This window comes from Oxyura jamaicensis, chromosome 1 (assembly GCF_011077185.1).
Source record: "Oxyura jamaicensis isolate SHBP4307 breed ruddy duck chromosome 1, BPBGC_Ojam_1.0, whole genome shotgun sequence".
NCBI classification, from domain to species: domain Eukaryota; kingdom Metazoa; phylum Chordata; class Aves; order Anseriformes; family Anatidae; genus Oxyura; species Oxyura jamaicensis.
In genome coordinates this window covers 180,372,202-180,388,166 of record NC_048893.1, presented here as the reverse complement: position 1 = coordinate 180,388,166, position 15,965 = coordinate 180,372,202, and the positions used below count along the sequence as shown (strand labels likewise).

At 35.1% G+C, this 15,965-nt stretch overlaps 1 protein-coding gene across 1 annotated transcript in view; it reads left to right on the top strand.

The window, feature by feature from the left end:
• Positions 1–15,965, top strand: part of NBEA (neurobeachin) — a 527,091-nt gene that overhangs the window by 326,647 nt on the left and 184,479 nt on the right. Inside the window, exon 39 of the mRNA XM_035337838.1 lies at positions 5,131–5,255. Coding sequence (XP_035193729.1) covers positions 5,131–5,255 — 125 coding nt within the window. The remainder of the gene's footprint in view (positions 1–5,130; positions 5,256–15,965) is intronic.

Genomic DNA, 15,965 nt, shown 5'->3' with positions numbered 1-15,965 from the left:
AAAGGAACGCAGATATACTTGTTGTTGGAAGTATTTAGAAGTAGCTAACAAATAATGCTATGAACCTCTAGGTTTAAAAAGTAAAATAAAATAAAATAATAATTAAAAAATCATGATTATATGTTTAATATGTATTTTTTCATTAAAACAAGCCTGACTCAAAATTTCACTTAAATGCTGTAAGATACAAATGAGAAACTGAATGTAATCTGGTTGGCTATGGAAATAGTGATTTGTACACATTATTAAGAAAATTAAAGCTTCGTGAAGTATTGTACTTGTCGCAGAAATAAATTACTCAAATAACTTGATGTAATAACAGCAATTCTAGGAAAAACAGGTTGTGGCAAGGGGGACAATTTGCAGACATGCCTGCCCTCTTCTAGGACTGACTTGTATTTAGTACCTAGAAAGTGTATTTCAGCTTGATTTTCAGACCTGACTTAAAGCTGCCTAGCATCTATCTAGATTCCTGAAATTAAATAATTAATTAAGTAATTAAAGCCTTAATAAACAAAGGATTAGAATACTAGTATTTGTAGAGTACTGTCATTAAGGAGTTAGACAACTTAGTATTTTGATTCAGTCCTTATCTCTGGGCTTTTAAAGCAGGCAGCTTTCTTAGTTTTAGGCTAAAGTTTGTGCCACAGTCTTCTGCTTCATAGTATTTTTAATCTAATCCAAGGAAAGATGTAGCAGTATATTTTTAAGAAAATCCCATAGATAAGTCTTTCTATATTATAAGTGATAAAATGAGACATTCAAAGTTTTCAAGCCTCTGATTTCTTGCAAGCAATAGAGTAAGGACAAAATGTCACTTGATTAAATATGCTGCTGTTGTGGTTTAACCCGGCTGGAAGCTAAACACCACACAGCTGTTCGCTTATCCTCCCCCCTCCCTCTCTGGGATGGGGGAGAGAAACGGGAAAGTGAAGCCTGTGAGTTGAGATAAAGACAGTTTATTAAGATAGAAAATAATAATAATAATAACAGTGTGTACAAAACAAGTGATGCACAATGCAATTGCTCACCACCTGCTGACTGATGCCCAGCTCAACCCCGAGCAGCCGCCCCCAGCACCCTGGCTAGCCACCCCTACAAATTGTTTAGCATGACATCAGATGGTATGGAATACCCCTTTGGCCAGTTTGGGTCAGCTGTCCTGGGTCTGTCCCCTCCCAGCTCTAGCTGCACCCCCAGCCTGTCCACTGGCAGGACAGAGCGAGGAGCTGAAAAGTCTTTGGCTTAGTGTAAGCATTGCTCTGCAACAATTAAAACATCAGCGTGTTATCAGCACTCTTCTCATCCTAATCCAAAATATAGCACCCTACCAGCTACTAGGAGGAAAATTAACTCTATCCTAACTGAAACCAGGACAGCTGCTCAATAAATAAATCAAGAGTAAATCTGAGAGAAACTGGTTAAGATCCAGAAACCTTTTGTTTAGGGTCCTGGTACAGTCTTCGACACAGTTTATATTGCAATACTGTAATTCAGTCCAGTGCTCAATTCCGTGAACCCAAGACATCTCTGCCTTAATGGTGGTACTTGGCCACCTGATAACTTTGTAGCGTTTAATTCCAAGCTGTATGTATGAGTAACTCAGAATCTGCTGTTGTTTCAGGATTTATCCAGTCTTTTTTGTTGTTGTTGATGTGGTGGTGTTTTTTTCTCAAAGAAGTTGGAAAAACAAAAACAGAAAAATAATAATAATAAAAAAAAAACACACACACACACACTATTTTGCTGCTTTTAGTAGTCCCCTAAGATACTGATTTTATGATACTTAATATCTATATCAAGACAATGCATAATTGAATTTTGAATGCATAGTCATAGAATTTCTATGAAAGTTTCCTTGGTGGGCTTTCTGTGACAGACTAGCATACAGAAATAAGATTTGCAAAGCACTTTGTATAACAGTGACTGACATACGTTATACACTCTTAATGATGAGACCATTTTTCACTGTAGGATCATTTTGGTATATATTATCCAATGAGCAGTCCAGTGAAAATTTTACGCTATAGGTTGGAAATAATATCATGTTTTGGTGGTGTGACTCTAAACCAGGAATATACAGGAACATGAAAAAAAGTGCAAGCTCCTTAGCTGGCATGGCTATATGTGCCATACTCCATCACTGCTTACCTAACTCTTGAGCAGACCTTTGTTGGCTTACATTATATTGTTCAGAAAGATTATTGCAGCAAAACATTTGGTGGTAAATACTGTGTCTCCCCTAGACAATTTCAGCAGTTCTGGCAGTTTGTTGAACCCCCTGTGGGTGTTTTCTCTGAGGAAGGAAAAGTCTTTAGAAGGAGTCAAATTAAAGTATCTCAGGTTCTGTTATTACTGATTAAAGCTGATTCATATATGCAGCATCTACGTACATTGACTTCATGCCATTCATATGACTTCTCTTTCCTAGATGTTCTGTGTACTCAAGCGTCACTCTTAGGCTTTTATATTTGAAATCTGATTTCAAACTTTATTAAATCAGTAAATCCTACAAACTCCAAAATGCATGGACTTTGAACTAGAGAACAAAAGGCATCATTTCCCTGAAAGAAGGTGTCAGTGAAGACCAAGTAGGGAGACAAAGCTTGTCAAAACCTCTGCTTCTTAATAAATAACAAAACTGTGACAACATTTTCATCTTGTTATTCTTCTCATGCATCATCTTCATGCAGTCTTCCCCATGAAGAAGCTTTCCGTCTTTTCATTTGTACAATGAAATACTCTTAGAAGAAATTATGTCAGAATCTTGGTTGGATTATACATAATTTTGCATAAAGGTCTGACACTATGCCTACTAACAAAAATGTGCTTCTGGCCTGCTACTACCTGATGCCCTGAGGTGCTGCTCTGTATATTTATCTCCCACTGCATCTGGCTGCAAGCTGGAAGAGACTGTGAGCTGCAGTTTTAGGTTAATAACATTGTGGGATATGTTTGGGTAGAACAGTCTAGGAAGAAACTTCAGCTGTGTTTTAAACAGCCGTGTAATTTGTGATTGGGAATGAGTTATGTGTACTATTATTTCTGAATTTTTATTTTGCACCATTATTATGTATTTCAGATGTCAAGCCCCGGTTAACTTATAACCTTTTGGGATCCTCAAAATAGACTTTCTCCTCTGACAATTTTTTCATTTATTTATTTATGACTTCATTGAAGTAGTGATTTTAAATCTGTTTTAGAATCACAGAATCAGGTTGGAAAATACATACAAAATCATCTAATCCAATCTTTAAATCATCTACTCCAACCTTTTACTTGCAGCTGAGAATATACAATATCCTTCAGGCTGATTAATGAAATGAACGTATTACCAGATTAAACACAGAACAAATTAAAAAATCAGTATTCTTAGTCTTTGAATATTTTTAAATTAATAGAAGGTTTTTAACTCTTACATAATTGTGTCATTTTTATCAACTTAACAGTTTTTTTGTGATGAAAAATACAGATTCACATAATTCTTGCTTTTTTAAAACAACTTTCATTAATGTCTTTGCTCCTGTTTCATTATTGATTACTCTTGGATGTAAAAAGGGAAAGTTTCTTGCCTATTAAAACAATGACTGATAAAAAGCCTTTATTTTTATCTTTCATATTATGAGTTTAAAACAGAGTCTTGAACTCTACAAGGAGATTTTAAACTCTGTATTTAAACTATGGGTCAGCTGTCTGCCCATTTTTGAATTCATAGCACATAACAATCAAGTGTACTTAGCAGTCACAAAAAAAATTATTCAGTACTCAGTGTAGGAGGGTAAATGATGGACTGATACTTCAGGCTAACAAGACATCTGTGAGCAAAAACTGTATCACAGTACAAAAGCAAAGTAGTCTATTACTTGGCAAGAAAAGAGTGGTACTCAGGATAGCAAGATATTTCTGTCTCATAGCATGCAAGCCAGGCCATTAATATTGCACCTTCCTATTGTGGGAGCTGAGTCACTACTGCCTCACCTTTATGCAAGATAGTCTGAATTGCTCTCAATGAGTAAGCAGCTCCTACTGAACTCCTGAAGATGCCTTCTCAGTGATTGTAGCTACATAAAATAATGTCTGATCCTCAAGGCAACATCAAGAGTAGGACCTTCAAGCAGACTTAAGAAGCATATAGTGAAAATGTCATTCAGAGTACAAAAAGTACATTGAATAAAAATAATAAACTAAAAAAGTGTGTTACTTCTGAAAATGTGGCTGGGAGGTATTCTGCTACATCCACTCCCCTTGTTCTGTGTCCTTCAGAACTGCATATTTATAATGTTGACATGGGAGATGTTTATGTTGATAATGTCAAGAAGTTTTCTGAAAGTGGAGTTGGTCATTTCTGTAGAAGTGAAGTTAAATACCAGATGATTACATATGTATGTTTTGAGTTGAACATAGATTAACATTGGCTCATATCATTCTACAGTGCTTTAATATTACTTTTAAATGTAAAAAAGCAATGTAACGCAAAGACAGTCATGGTCGTTAATGGCTTGTATTAGCTGGAAGCTATAAAATCATCCTAGTACTCTGTTAGTGCTGGAATAATAATTTACCAAGACAATTACCACATGGTGGAATTTTTTTGCTGCTCTAATTCAGTGTTATTAATAATGAATAAAATTGCAATTTTCTCAGGTTGCTAGGGGCAGTAGGGAATTATTTCAATGAATATTTCAGCACATTAGTTTAATCATAGTTCCACAAAATTCAAGTGGGCAATATTTTATACTTCTAAGTTCAGTCTGCTAAGGGACCATAGTCATTAAATTGCAAACTATTTGCACTGAGGTCCATTCTATGATTTACAAGCCTTGTTAAAAACACTGTAAAAGAAAGCAAGCTGTGCCATTAATACTTGTAATTTGATGCTGCGTTTGTTAATGGGCTCAGTGTGATTAATGTTTTTAGCAGCAGGCAGAACATTTTGAGACAGGCAGTGCTGAGGTTTATAATGTATAAATGCATGTAAAGAAATGTTAGAATATTGGAAGTTTTAGTAATATATGTTTTTACAAGATTGTATTCCAGAAATAGAAAAGCAGTAGTGAAATTATAGTATAATGTATGTAAATACAGTTCAGGCTGTGGTAGGTGCTGATGTGTGTGTTCTTTATTTCATAGCCAACTGCATGACTTCTGGCGTTTGGATTACTGGGAAGACGATTTGCGCCGGCGGAGGCGATTTGTTCGCAATGCTTTTGGGTCTACTCATTCTGATGCTCTTCTGAAAGCTGCAGTGGAATATGGTCAGTACTAACTCCTGTTTAAAAATATATATGTTATGATTTTTTCTTCATGTCCATGAATCCCTGAGAATCACATCCCTTCTTTTTTCAAGGATAGAGCTGAGAATTCCTACAATATTTTCTTAGAAAAGGAATTCTTTCAGTTCTTATACTTTGATGAACCAGAATTTGTGATCTTGGGGGCTGCTATGTTTTCTAATCCCCAGGGAATTCACATTATACCTCTCTGTCATTCCCAGATGTTAATTTTGAGACACTGGTAAAAGTAACCAAACTTGTCTCTCCCAAGTGACAGAACAAAACTGTTAAGCCATCAAACTAATGTGTCATAATAGTTCCATTGGAGATCTCTCATGAATAAAATATTAACTGTTTTAAAAAACATATCAGATGTTTTTATCTTAGCGTATTCTCAGCCAAAATTTTTGTTTTGTTTTGTTTTCTGCAAATCATGAAATAGCTAACAACTTGCTTAAAGAATGTATTTTGAGGATACTTAGGATTGAATAGTGTACTGACCACATAGGAGATTCAGTCTTTGAATTTAAGGATAAGATGATGAATGATTTTCACGGAGAGATAGCTGAGGTATAAAAGAGGAGGGAGGAACATGCTTGCAAATTCCCTGATATCATCAGAAAGTTTCATGTGTTTAGTGACTTCTGTACAGCAGACTGAACTTGAGTACTCCAAATGTCTAAAGCAAATTTACTTCTCACATTTAAACTGGTGTAGCTGTCTAGCATATCAAAGATGGAGATTTGTAAAGAATATTCATAATATTTTTTTCTTTTCTTTTTTTTTTTTTTAGTCTGCAGTACTGAAAAAAAAAATATCCTGGGATTCTGTAGCATTTAGCAATAAAATTTTGCATCACTTATTAAAAACTGAGGAAAGTGAAGTAGTTTGCCCAATGCATGTTAAACATTTCAGTTGATTGTAGCCCTTGTAGTCAAGGGCTAATGTTGCCAGGAGTTCTGAATGTGATACATATAAAGGTAGCTCTGTGTAACCTATGTATTTCACCATCTTTGCTTGTTGTTGAAGCAAATAGCTGGGATTCAAACAAGGTTAGACATATAAATGAGTGTCTGCATATGTGGTTATACTAGGTAGTGTAATTTAATACTTATTTAAATGCAAAGGCTATCATGTGCAGAATTTCAGGTCATTAACTCTTCACCATTTGGGTTAAGACATCACCCCAGCAGTATATATTTGACAGAGGGTTATTTCATCCACAGTATTCCAAAACATCAAAACAGAGATCTTATCAGAGGCAGATGCAGAATTGTGCTAATTGCTGTGTTGCCTTTGTAAGAAAAATATTTCCTTTGAAAGAAAAATAATCATTAAAACTGAGGGCTTTCTGCTTTATTCAAGAATAAAAACTTTTAAAATATTCTTATTGCTTAAGAATTTTAATTTTAGATATTAAACTAGCATTAAAACAAGAAGAAATCTGATTTATAAGCTATAATGAAGATTTAAGCCTTGATACTATCCAGCTTTCCATTTATTTTGAAGGCCTTGTTTCTTGCATTTTATAGTACGAGTGTTTTATCTTTGGGATAAGATTGAGCTCAGAAGATGGTGGAAGTGTTTTTTGTTGTTGTTGTTTTGTTTTGTTTTATAAGAACTATAATACAAGTTGCACTTAAATGGTTTTATTTTAGCATGTTGCAAAGATTACCTCTTTTAGTGTTGTTTTTATGGTCTGGTATTTCAGTGGAGGTGACAGCTGCCTGGTAGTAGAGCTAGCCTTCAGGATAAAGCTACAACCAAAAGAAATAAAAAAGCTGAAGTAGTAATAGTTTCATACTGTGATGCTTCTATAAAGTTTCATAGTACTCAACTGTTAGTGTATTAATGCTCAGGTATTTTCAGAGGTGGTATGCATTCAGGTTACAATTAACAAAAAAAAAAAAAAAAGTTGTTCTGTTTGCAGAATTAAAATAAATAATTCTGAATATAACTTTCTAGCGTATTTATTAAAATTAATCTATGGAATTTTTAAGCAGCATGCATTAAAGTTGTAGTTCATGGATTCTAGCTACATGTACTTACTTTTCAGAGGCTAAGCCTTTGGATTTTAACACTGAAACTTTTAGCTGACCTTTCTCTGTAAGAAAACATCCTTAACACTGATGTTATTTTTATGCCTCTTGGTGTTACTAATGAGTTGAATAATTTATGAGGTTGTCATGTGAAAAGGATTTGGTGCAGTTTGATGTACCTTTAGCCTCTGGTGTTGGAATGTGATTAAGAAAGAGCTGGAGGCAGATTTTTTTTTTCATAGGGCTTAACTTTCATTGCATTTTTTATTAGCTTTGTTTTGTTAATTTTGTTTGGAACAGTCTGATAGTAAAATGCTCCTAGTTTCCAACACTAAGCATGATATCATAGTACAGAAAGAATTTAAAACAATTAAAAAATATATTTGTGCATAGTTTTCCAGTAACACATTTTTTCTTGACCTCAGATACTTTGTTTGTGAGAAATAAACAAACTATTAATCAAAGCAAAATTTGTTGGGCTTTTGTTATATTAATATATTTTTTTTATCTTGTCTGATACCTCTAGCACAAGAAAATCTATACTGAGCATCAGTAAAATAGTAGAAATATAAATATTTGTTATCTATGTTGACTGCCAGTTATCATTTAGGATTTTGTGCATAAATATTGCAGTGGAGGAATGTTTAGTCAAAGCCTAAGTCAGCAAGCTCCTCTGTATCTACGATCAAAGGCATCAGCTTAAATAGGTCTGATCAGGCATTGCAGAAGAGGGCAGGCAGTTTCAGATGAGCAAAAATCACCAAGCAAAAATGACAAAATTAATCAGTCATTTATTTGGCAGTAAATAATAAGATGTGCTGAGGATAGCAGATGAGAGAATTTCCAGATTCCTTGGAGATGTGCCTGCTTAGCACCTGATTTATATAAGCTTGCACAGCCATCAAGATGACCTTGATAAATAAAAAAAAAAAAAAAAAAAAAAAAAGTGCTCTACAGCTACTCTACTAGTAAATCAGAGTTGATGTTGGATGTCTGGATACTGTAATTATGTAATACTTGCAGTCATCAAGGAACGGAAAATTCTTGGAAATGAAAGCTATGTATGCGATCTATATGTTTGTTTTAGAAAAGAAATAATAACAAATGTTAAATTACGCCTTGAAGGGCTAAAAAAAAAAAAAAAAAAAAAAAAGGTGTTGATTTTATCTGATAAGTGCCTTCTTAATGTAGGAAGCATTATATCTGTTATCTACTATATGTAAGTAGTATTCTCTCAAAAAATCTGCTACAAGGCAAGTGGGTAAAGCTTCTTTTTAACTACAGGCTGTTACTCAGCCATTGTATGCATGCTCAGATGTCTGTTTTTGATAAAATACAAATATGCATATATCTGTGTATGTATAGGTATATATATGTATGTGTTCAAAGTACGTGGCAAGTAAAAATATTTCAAAATTGAAAAATTATAACATATTCCTGTAGCTATATACTTAATTGTCCTTTGAGACTGTCAGAACAGAGTCATAGCAGCATTTACAGGAGATGAACTGGAAATTTTTTCCTTTTGGATTAGTGTCTTCAGTTTCTACCTATTTGACATTAACACTGGATTTTACACCCATTTCATATCTGGATGTAAAATGCAAGCCTAATTATTTCAGAGTTTTATCTGCAGTACCCTTTTGTTTTAGTTAAATTCTTACTTTAATGGATCCATGGATTCATTTCTCCCCTTTTGTGAAGCTAATGGGATCCTACCTACTGCAGTATTAAAGTGAAAGGCATACACTTGGATTTTGAACTACTGGAAAGTTTTTGTAGAGTCTTAATTTTATTGACATTTCAATGGATTTAGAACAGTTCTTATTTTAATTTTAGATGGAGCTTCAATGTAGTTGATTAAATTGTAGATTAAAAAGAGGGGAGGAACAAAAGATAGTGCAAGACATTATAGACTATTCTCTTCCACAGATTTTGCTACCAATAAATGCAGAAAATATACAGACATGACCCAATTCACAGTGATTCTGTACATTCGGTGAAGGAACTGTCTCTTCTAGTTAATCACCTTAACAGTTTACCATCATTGGAGATTAGTATAGACGAGACACTGCTGTACCACCCTGGACAGTGAAACAGAATACTACTCCACAGAGGTCAACTTAAGAGCAAAATAGTGAATTTGTTAAGCTTTGGTCCTTCAGCACTTAAAGACAGTGTTCCACAAACCATTTGCATGTAGACATGATCGGAAAAGCCACTTTTTCTATTCTGCAGTGCAGGTAATGGACTCGAATAACTCAGTGGTTATGTTCTAAACATTTATATGTAAGCTGGTCAAGTATTTCTAGTGTCTGTGCTCAAGAATATTTGGCCTGTTAAGCTGATAATCATGGCAGATCCTGAATGCTTAGAATGCAAAAGAAACAAAAAACTAAACACCTTTGTAATGTAATATGTAATTCGTTCAGGTTTTGAAACAAAGTTACAGATATATATTATAAGTGCAATATGGCAATTGCATTTGAACTTGCATATTTTATGTTTCTCATTCTGTTATATATATGGACATCTAATTAAAAACCTTATTTCAAGAGCAGTTTTAACTGAAGCAGACTATATGTGACTTCTGGGAGTTGTCTTCACTGCTGTAAGTTTCAGCAAATGTTGTATATGTTTATCATTAGAAATCAGATTTGATTATAACTGAGTTAAATAGCATCAATTTCTGAAGTCTGAAATGTTCAAATCTGAAATCTACTTTCATGAAATAATCTGGAGTTTGATAGATTTTCAAATAATTGTAGGCAGGATTCCATCAGGCTGCTGAAGGACTTACATTCCTAGAACGTTTAGCTTCAAGCAAGTGTTACCTTAAAGGGTGTGTGGATTCCCTGCTATGAAACTGAGTCTGAAATCCATGTAAACCTCTGCTCAAACCCAGGTCTGTCTTCAGGACAGGGATTTTGGCAGTCCCACATTCAGCCCTAAATCAATATTAAATTAGTGAGGATCCTCAATATTAAAGAAAAATGTACCAAGCTGAACTTCCAAGGACTGTAACTCTAAAGTGAACTCTCAGTGCTGAGAAGTCCAGAGCAGATGATTCCCACAGTTCCTGCTGTCCATCTCCTGAACCGCTGTGCTCATCATTTCTGCAGTTAGTGTTAGAACAAGATAGAGGGAGGATATTCCAGAGAAACTGGTAAGAAGTTGGTTTCATTTAGCATGCACCAGATAATGTTCCAGAAAGCTGTTAGTGTTTTATAAACAAACTTACCATGACATTTGATAAGTGATAAGACATTTTAAGAAATAAAAATGTCCCATGAACTGTATATGCTCAGTTTCTTCATCTCTGTTCAGAAGCTTTGCTATGAAATCAAATGCTTAATTATAGGAAGTCTGAATGCCCACTTGAAGACTAGTCTTTTCTTTCTGGGACTTCTGCATTAAAATACCACCACTATTTTCACTAAGTTCAAGAGTGCCTGTCAAAGTTGCTGAGTATATATCTAAGAGTTATTTACTTTTTCTCAACTTCACAAGGCCCTCTAACTTTACTACCTTTGCCCCATCTCTGGTCTGTATTTATTCAAAATACCATACCTACCATATTTCCAGAACAGTCCTTAGGGGCTGTCTCAGCAATTCAGATTTCAGATCTATTTTAAAGAGAGCAGTATTTTTTCAGTAACTAATGCAAAACTGGAAGCAATTTGAAGACAGCTGATACAGAATCATCACCTACCAGAATTTTGATAGCAGGCCCACTAGATGCATAAAAAATGTTATCTAGGCATATCTAGTGAAAGCATTTTACGTGTACTATGTAAGAGGTGAAACACCAAAATATGCTTTCAGTTTTGTCTATTAATATTGTTTTCCATAATATGTCTATATGAACAGCTTTGCTGTAAGGGCCATAGTTGAGTTTGAAGATCTTTTTGTAGTTGTTTTTTTTTACATTTATGTTGATTCCTAATCTAATCCAGATATTCTTTAAAAATTCTTTGCTTCATCCAGAAGAGACAAGGCTCAGGATGGGGGAAGTCTTGTAGTTGTGTATAACTTGTTGGGAGAGAGTAAAGAAGATGGAGCCAGACTCTTCTCAGTTGTACTCAGTAAAAACATTTTATTTATCCTCATGGTGGTAAAACAATGGGACAGGTTGTCCAGAGAAGCTGTGGAATCTCCATTGTTGGAAAAACTGAAAACCCAACTGACAACAGTCCTGGGCAGCCTTCTGTGGCTGACCCTGCTTTGGAAAGGGAGTTGGACTAGACAATCTCCAGAGGAGCCTTCCAGCCTCAAGGGTTCTGTGATTCTTTTTATGGAACTAGAGCTTAAAAATAGATGGTTGTCAGAACTTAGTCTTAAGTCATATTTTTAAAACACCAGTTTACTTATATCTCGATATTCAGGACTAATCTTATGCAATTTATCATAGACAACCCCACCCCCCCCCCAAAAAAAAAAAAAAAAAAAACCACAAAAACTTTTTTTTTTTTTTTTTTTTGAGGAAATGTGCATTTACATATGCCAGAATGTCTGAGGTTGGCAAGGACCTCTGGAAGTCAACTGGTCCAACACCCCCTGTGCAATCACAGACACCTAGAACATCTTACCTAGGATCGCATCCAGGTGGCTTTTGAAAATCTCCCAGGAGTGAGACTCCACAACCTCTCTGGGCAGCCTGTGCCAGAGCTCTGTCACCTGCCCAGTACCGAAGTGCTGCCTGGTGCTCAGAGGGAGCCTTCTATGTGCCAGTTTGTGCCCATTACCTCTTATCCTGGCACTAGGTACCAGTGAAAAGAGGCTGGCTCCATCACCTTTTACCCTCCCTTCAGGGATTTATAGGCATTGATAAGATCCCCTCAAGTCCCCTCTTCTCCAGACTGAACAGTCCCAGCTCTCCCAGACTCTCCTTATATGAAAGTCTTCAGTCCCTTCATCATCTTGGAGGACCTATATTGGACTCCCTCTCTTTACCTGCTGGCAATACTTTGCCTAATGTAGTCCATTACTAGTACCATTAGACTTCTTAGTAGTAGTACCATTATGTAATAATGGTACATAATGTAGTACCATTAGGCTTCTTAGCAGCAAGGACATACTATTAATTCATGTTCATCTTAGTGTTCACCAGGACTCTCAGATCCTTTTCTGCAGAACTGCCTTCCAGCTGGGCGCCATCCAGCAGTACTGGTGAATGGAGGTGTTCCTTCTCAGGTGCAGGACTCTGCACTTATCCTTACTCAGCTGCAGAAGGTTCCTGTCAGCCCACCTCTCTAGCCTGTCAAGGTCCCTCTGGGTGGCAGCATGACTCTCTGGTGTGTCAGCCACTTCCCCCCAGTTTGTCATCTGCAAATTTCCTGAGGGTGCCCTCAGCCCCATCATCCAGGTCATAAAATACTTCTAATATCAGTTTTCTCATGGACAGTATACTATTACTGAAACTGAGTTTATTGTGACTACTTGAGCCACTAAAATGTTTTTGATAGTTTGGTAGGAGAGTTTGAGGGGGCGGAGGGGTATTATTGTTGTTTTGACTTCTTTAGTGCTCTATCCTGCACTGTCCTCCTGAATATTAGTCACACATAGAATATCATAAAACACATGGTTCTGAGGAAATGTAAGTGATGAACCTTATCTCAGATAACTTGCAAAACTAATATTTATATTTATTTAAGTAATGTCACATGTACAAATGTTAAAAAAAAAAAAAAAAAGGAAACAGAAGTCCCTGACTAAAAATAAACCACCTTCATTCAGCCAATACTTGCCCACTTAATTTTAGCCTGTAAGTTTACAAGCTAAGTAACTGTGAGTAGTTTTAAGTTTCTTCTTTATGGGCAGAAAACACATATGTTACATGATGTTCAGTGGTAAACATCTTAAGAATATGTATGCAGTCATTAAATTAATCCTTAACAATGCTTCCACATGTCATCAAGTAAATCACCTCGATTTTTTAAATGTAATCATGCAGAGACATGAGACAAATGTGTAAGCAATTCCACTTCATTTGGAGCACTATTTTCTTTCTCTTTTCTGTTTGACTCTCTTTGTCTCCATTAGACTAATTACCAGCCAAGTACACCTTATAAGAAGAGATGCCCAATGTTAGTTATATGATTTAATATTAATAAAAGAAAATTATATTGAATGTTGAAATCAAAAATATTCTTGATTTTCTTTCACCTAAAATAAAATTATAACTTCTGTTCAGTACATGTACTAACTTCCACATCTGATTGTGAAATCTCTGATGTATTCTAAATGAGTTTACATCTGAATTGCAAACCTGAAGAAATCACAAAAATCTGTGTATTTATTGAAAGCATAATAATTTAAGATTTGCCACTACAGATTTATAACTGTAGCCCAACAGTGCCATCCACTGCTTCATCAAATAAACTTCCAAATATTTCATCCTCCATTTTTAGGGAAAACATTACACACACACACAAAATGTATTTTGCTAAGGTTTTACATGGTAGTTATCAGATACAGATGAAAATAAAATTTGTTTAAATAAGCCAGGACTTTCATTAGAGCGTAGTATAAGAGCTTACTAACTGATAATAACTAAATCTGAAATACTAGATTTATCTTGGTGATCTTTCTAGTACTTCTTAGTCCCCTCAAAGGACATTAATATATTCTCATTAAATGTATCTACTATTATCGTGAACTAATATTATGACCTCAAGGTGTGAACAGTAGTGGAATTTACTTAGGTAGAGTACTGAACACTATTGGTTTTCTGTGTCTGGGCTTCTACTGTCTGACTGGATAATGGAAATTAGCTGCGACTGCATGCCTAACAGATTCATAATCTCTGTATTTCTGCTTTCTGTTATCTGCCATCTCTAGCATAGGAATTTTCATAGCAGCTTGGTAATAAGTTTTAAGTACGGATTCATGAAATAAAATACTTTTTTTTTTTCTTTTCTAATTTCCTCAAATTTGAATGTCAGAATCTTTCTTTTTTTGAGCTTTTAGCAGATCCAAATAGGATGTGAAAATTTTCTTCCCCTAAAGCCTCTGTGTTTGATTTCAAATGCCTTCCTCTTATATTTTCAGTCTATCTGGCATGACCTGGATTTTAACTGCTACTACATGTCTGAGTTAATTTTACAACAAAGTTTTTTACCAGCAGTTAAAGTAACTACTTATTTTTCTCACTTCAGATTGCCTCTGAAAGCCTATGACTGAAATTTGATTCTTAAGGTAATCAAATTGCCTGGCAAAAACATTCTCAAGACTACCAAATTGCAACCATTGCCAGTTTTAGAAGTCTAGCTGCATTTTTCTTCTTTCCACCGTTATATTTACATGTGAAAAGAACAGACTGTAGCAATCTGCTCTTGCAGAATGAAAGTAATCTACTTACCAAAACCAGTAAATTACTATGATATGAAATGTTTTCAAACCCATGTAAAGAATTTATTTGTTCTTTTAATTAATTTCTACTGCTAATTGACAAAGAAATGGAAGTTACTAACCCATGTATATTCAGTGCATCTCATAGAAACTTTTTGGAAGAACATTCTGTCAATTAAAGTCTAATTGTCCTTCAGGACATCTTCATACCTGGGCGAATGTACCTCTTCAGACTCAGATTTTACCATGTGCTTTTCTTACCTCCAATCTTCTATGCCTGAAGACTCCATATTAAGGAGTAACAGCACTTTAAATCACCTTCAACTTTAGTTGAACACAACACATTCCATTGTTAAATTTTCTCCACTCTTCTTATCTTTCATCTCTTTTTGACTACAGGAGTCTGTTCTCCACTATGTGAATGACTAACTGGAAATATATAGCATTAGTAAATGAAAAAAGTGTGTAATAACATTTTCTAGTGGAGTAAAGAAGACCAGACTGAACCAAATGTGTCTAAACATTCAAGATGAAATTCTATTGCTTCTACTGAGGAAGGTGTTTTCTAACAACACTGAAGAAAGGTGTCTAGGAAAGGAAGCCAAGTGCTTGGCTGGAATCAAAGGCCATTATTTCCTCAGCGCTGCAACTATTGCAGCCTAGAGTCAGGAGATCATAGTATAGAGTTAGAACTGTTCTCTCCCACTCTTTCACTCATGCCAGTAGGAGGCATGACAGGCTTTTAGGCAATGGCCTCTTGCAAGGTGAAGATGTGTTAAGATGACAGAGGTAGACTGTGAGACTCTCTTCAGTATAGGTGATTCCTGGTCTTTCACAGAGTTAACAGAATAGCTCGATACAGATTATAAAAATAAATGAATTAATTTCCAATAGCAATGTATTTTAATATAGTAAAGTATTTTTCCTCATCTTTTTATATTGCACTACTTAAATTTTGCCACTAAAAATGTATTCTTATTATATCATATCAAAATTATCATAGATGTTTTAAGTAAATAGTAAGATTTGTACACAAGAAAGAAAGACTTATGCATACATGCACTGGTTGTTCTGTATCCATATAAGCATAGTGAGTTCTTCAATAAGCCTTCTTTTATGTATTCCTCATTTTATAGAGTAACTTTTGAAACGGACACAAAAAGGATCATTATGGTACAACAAAATGGAAGATTTGATGAGTTTCAGCATTGTGCGAGGTACAGACAGTGGTACAGAAACACCTAATGAAAGCACTGCATTAAAGGCAAATACACTGTGAGAAGTTCTCAAATATACCACTAAA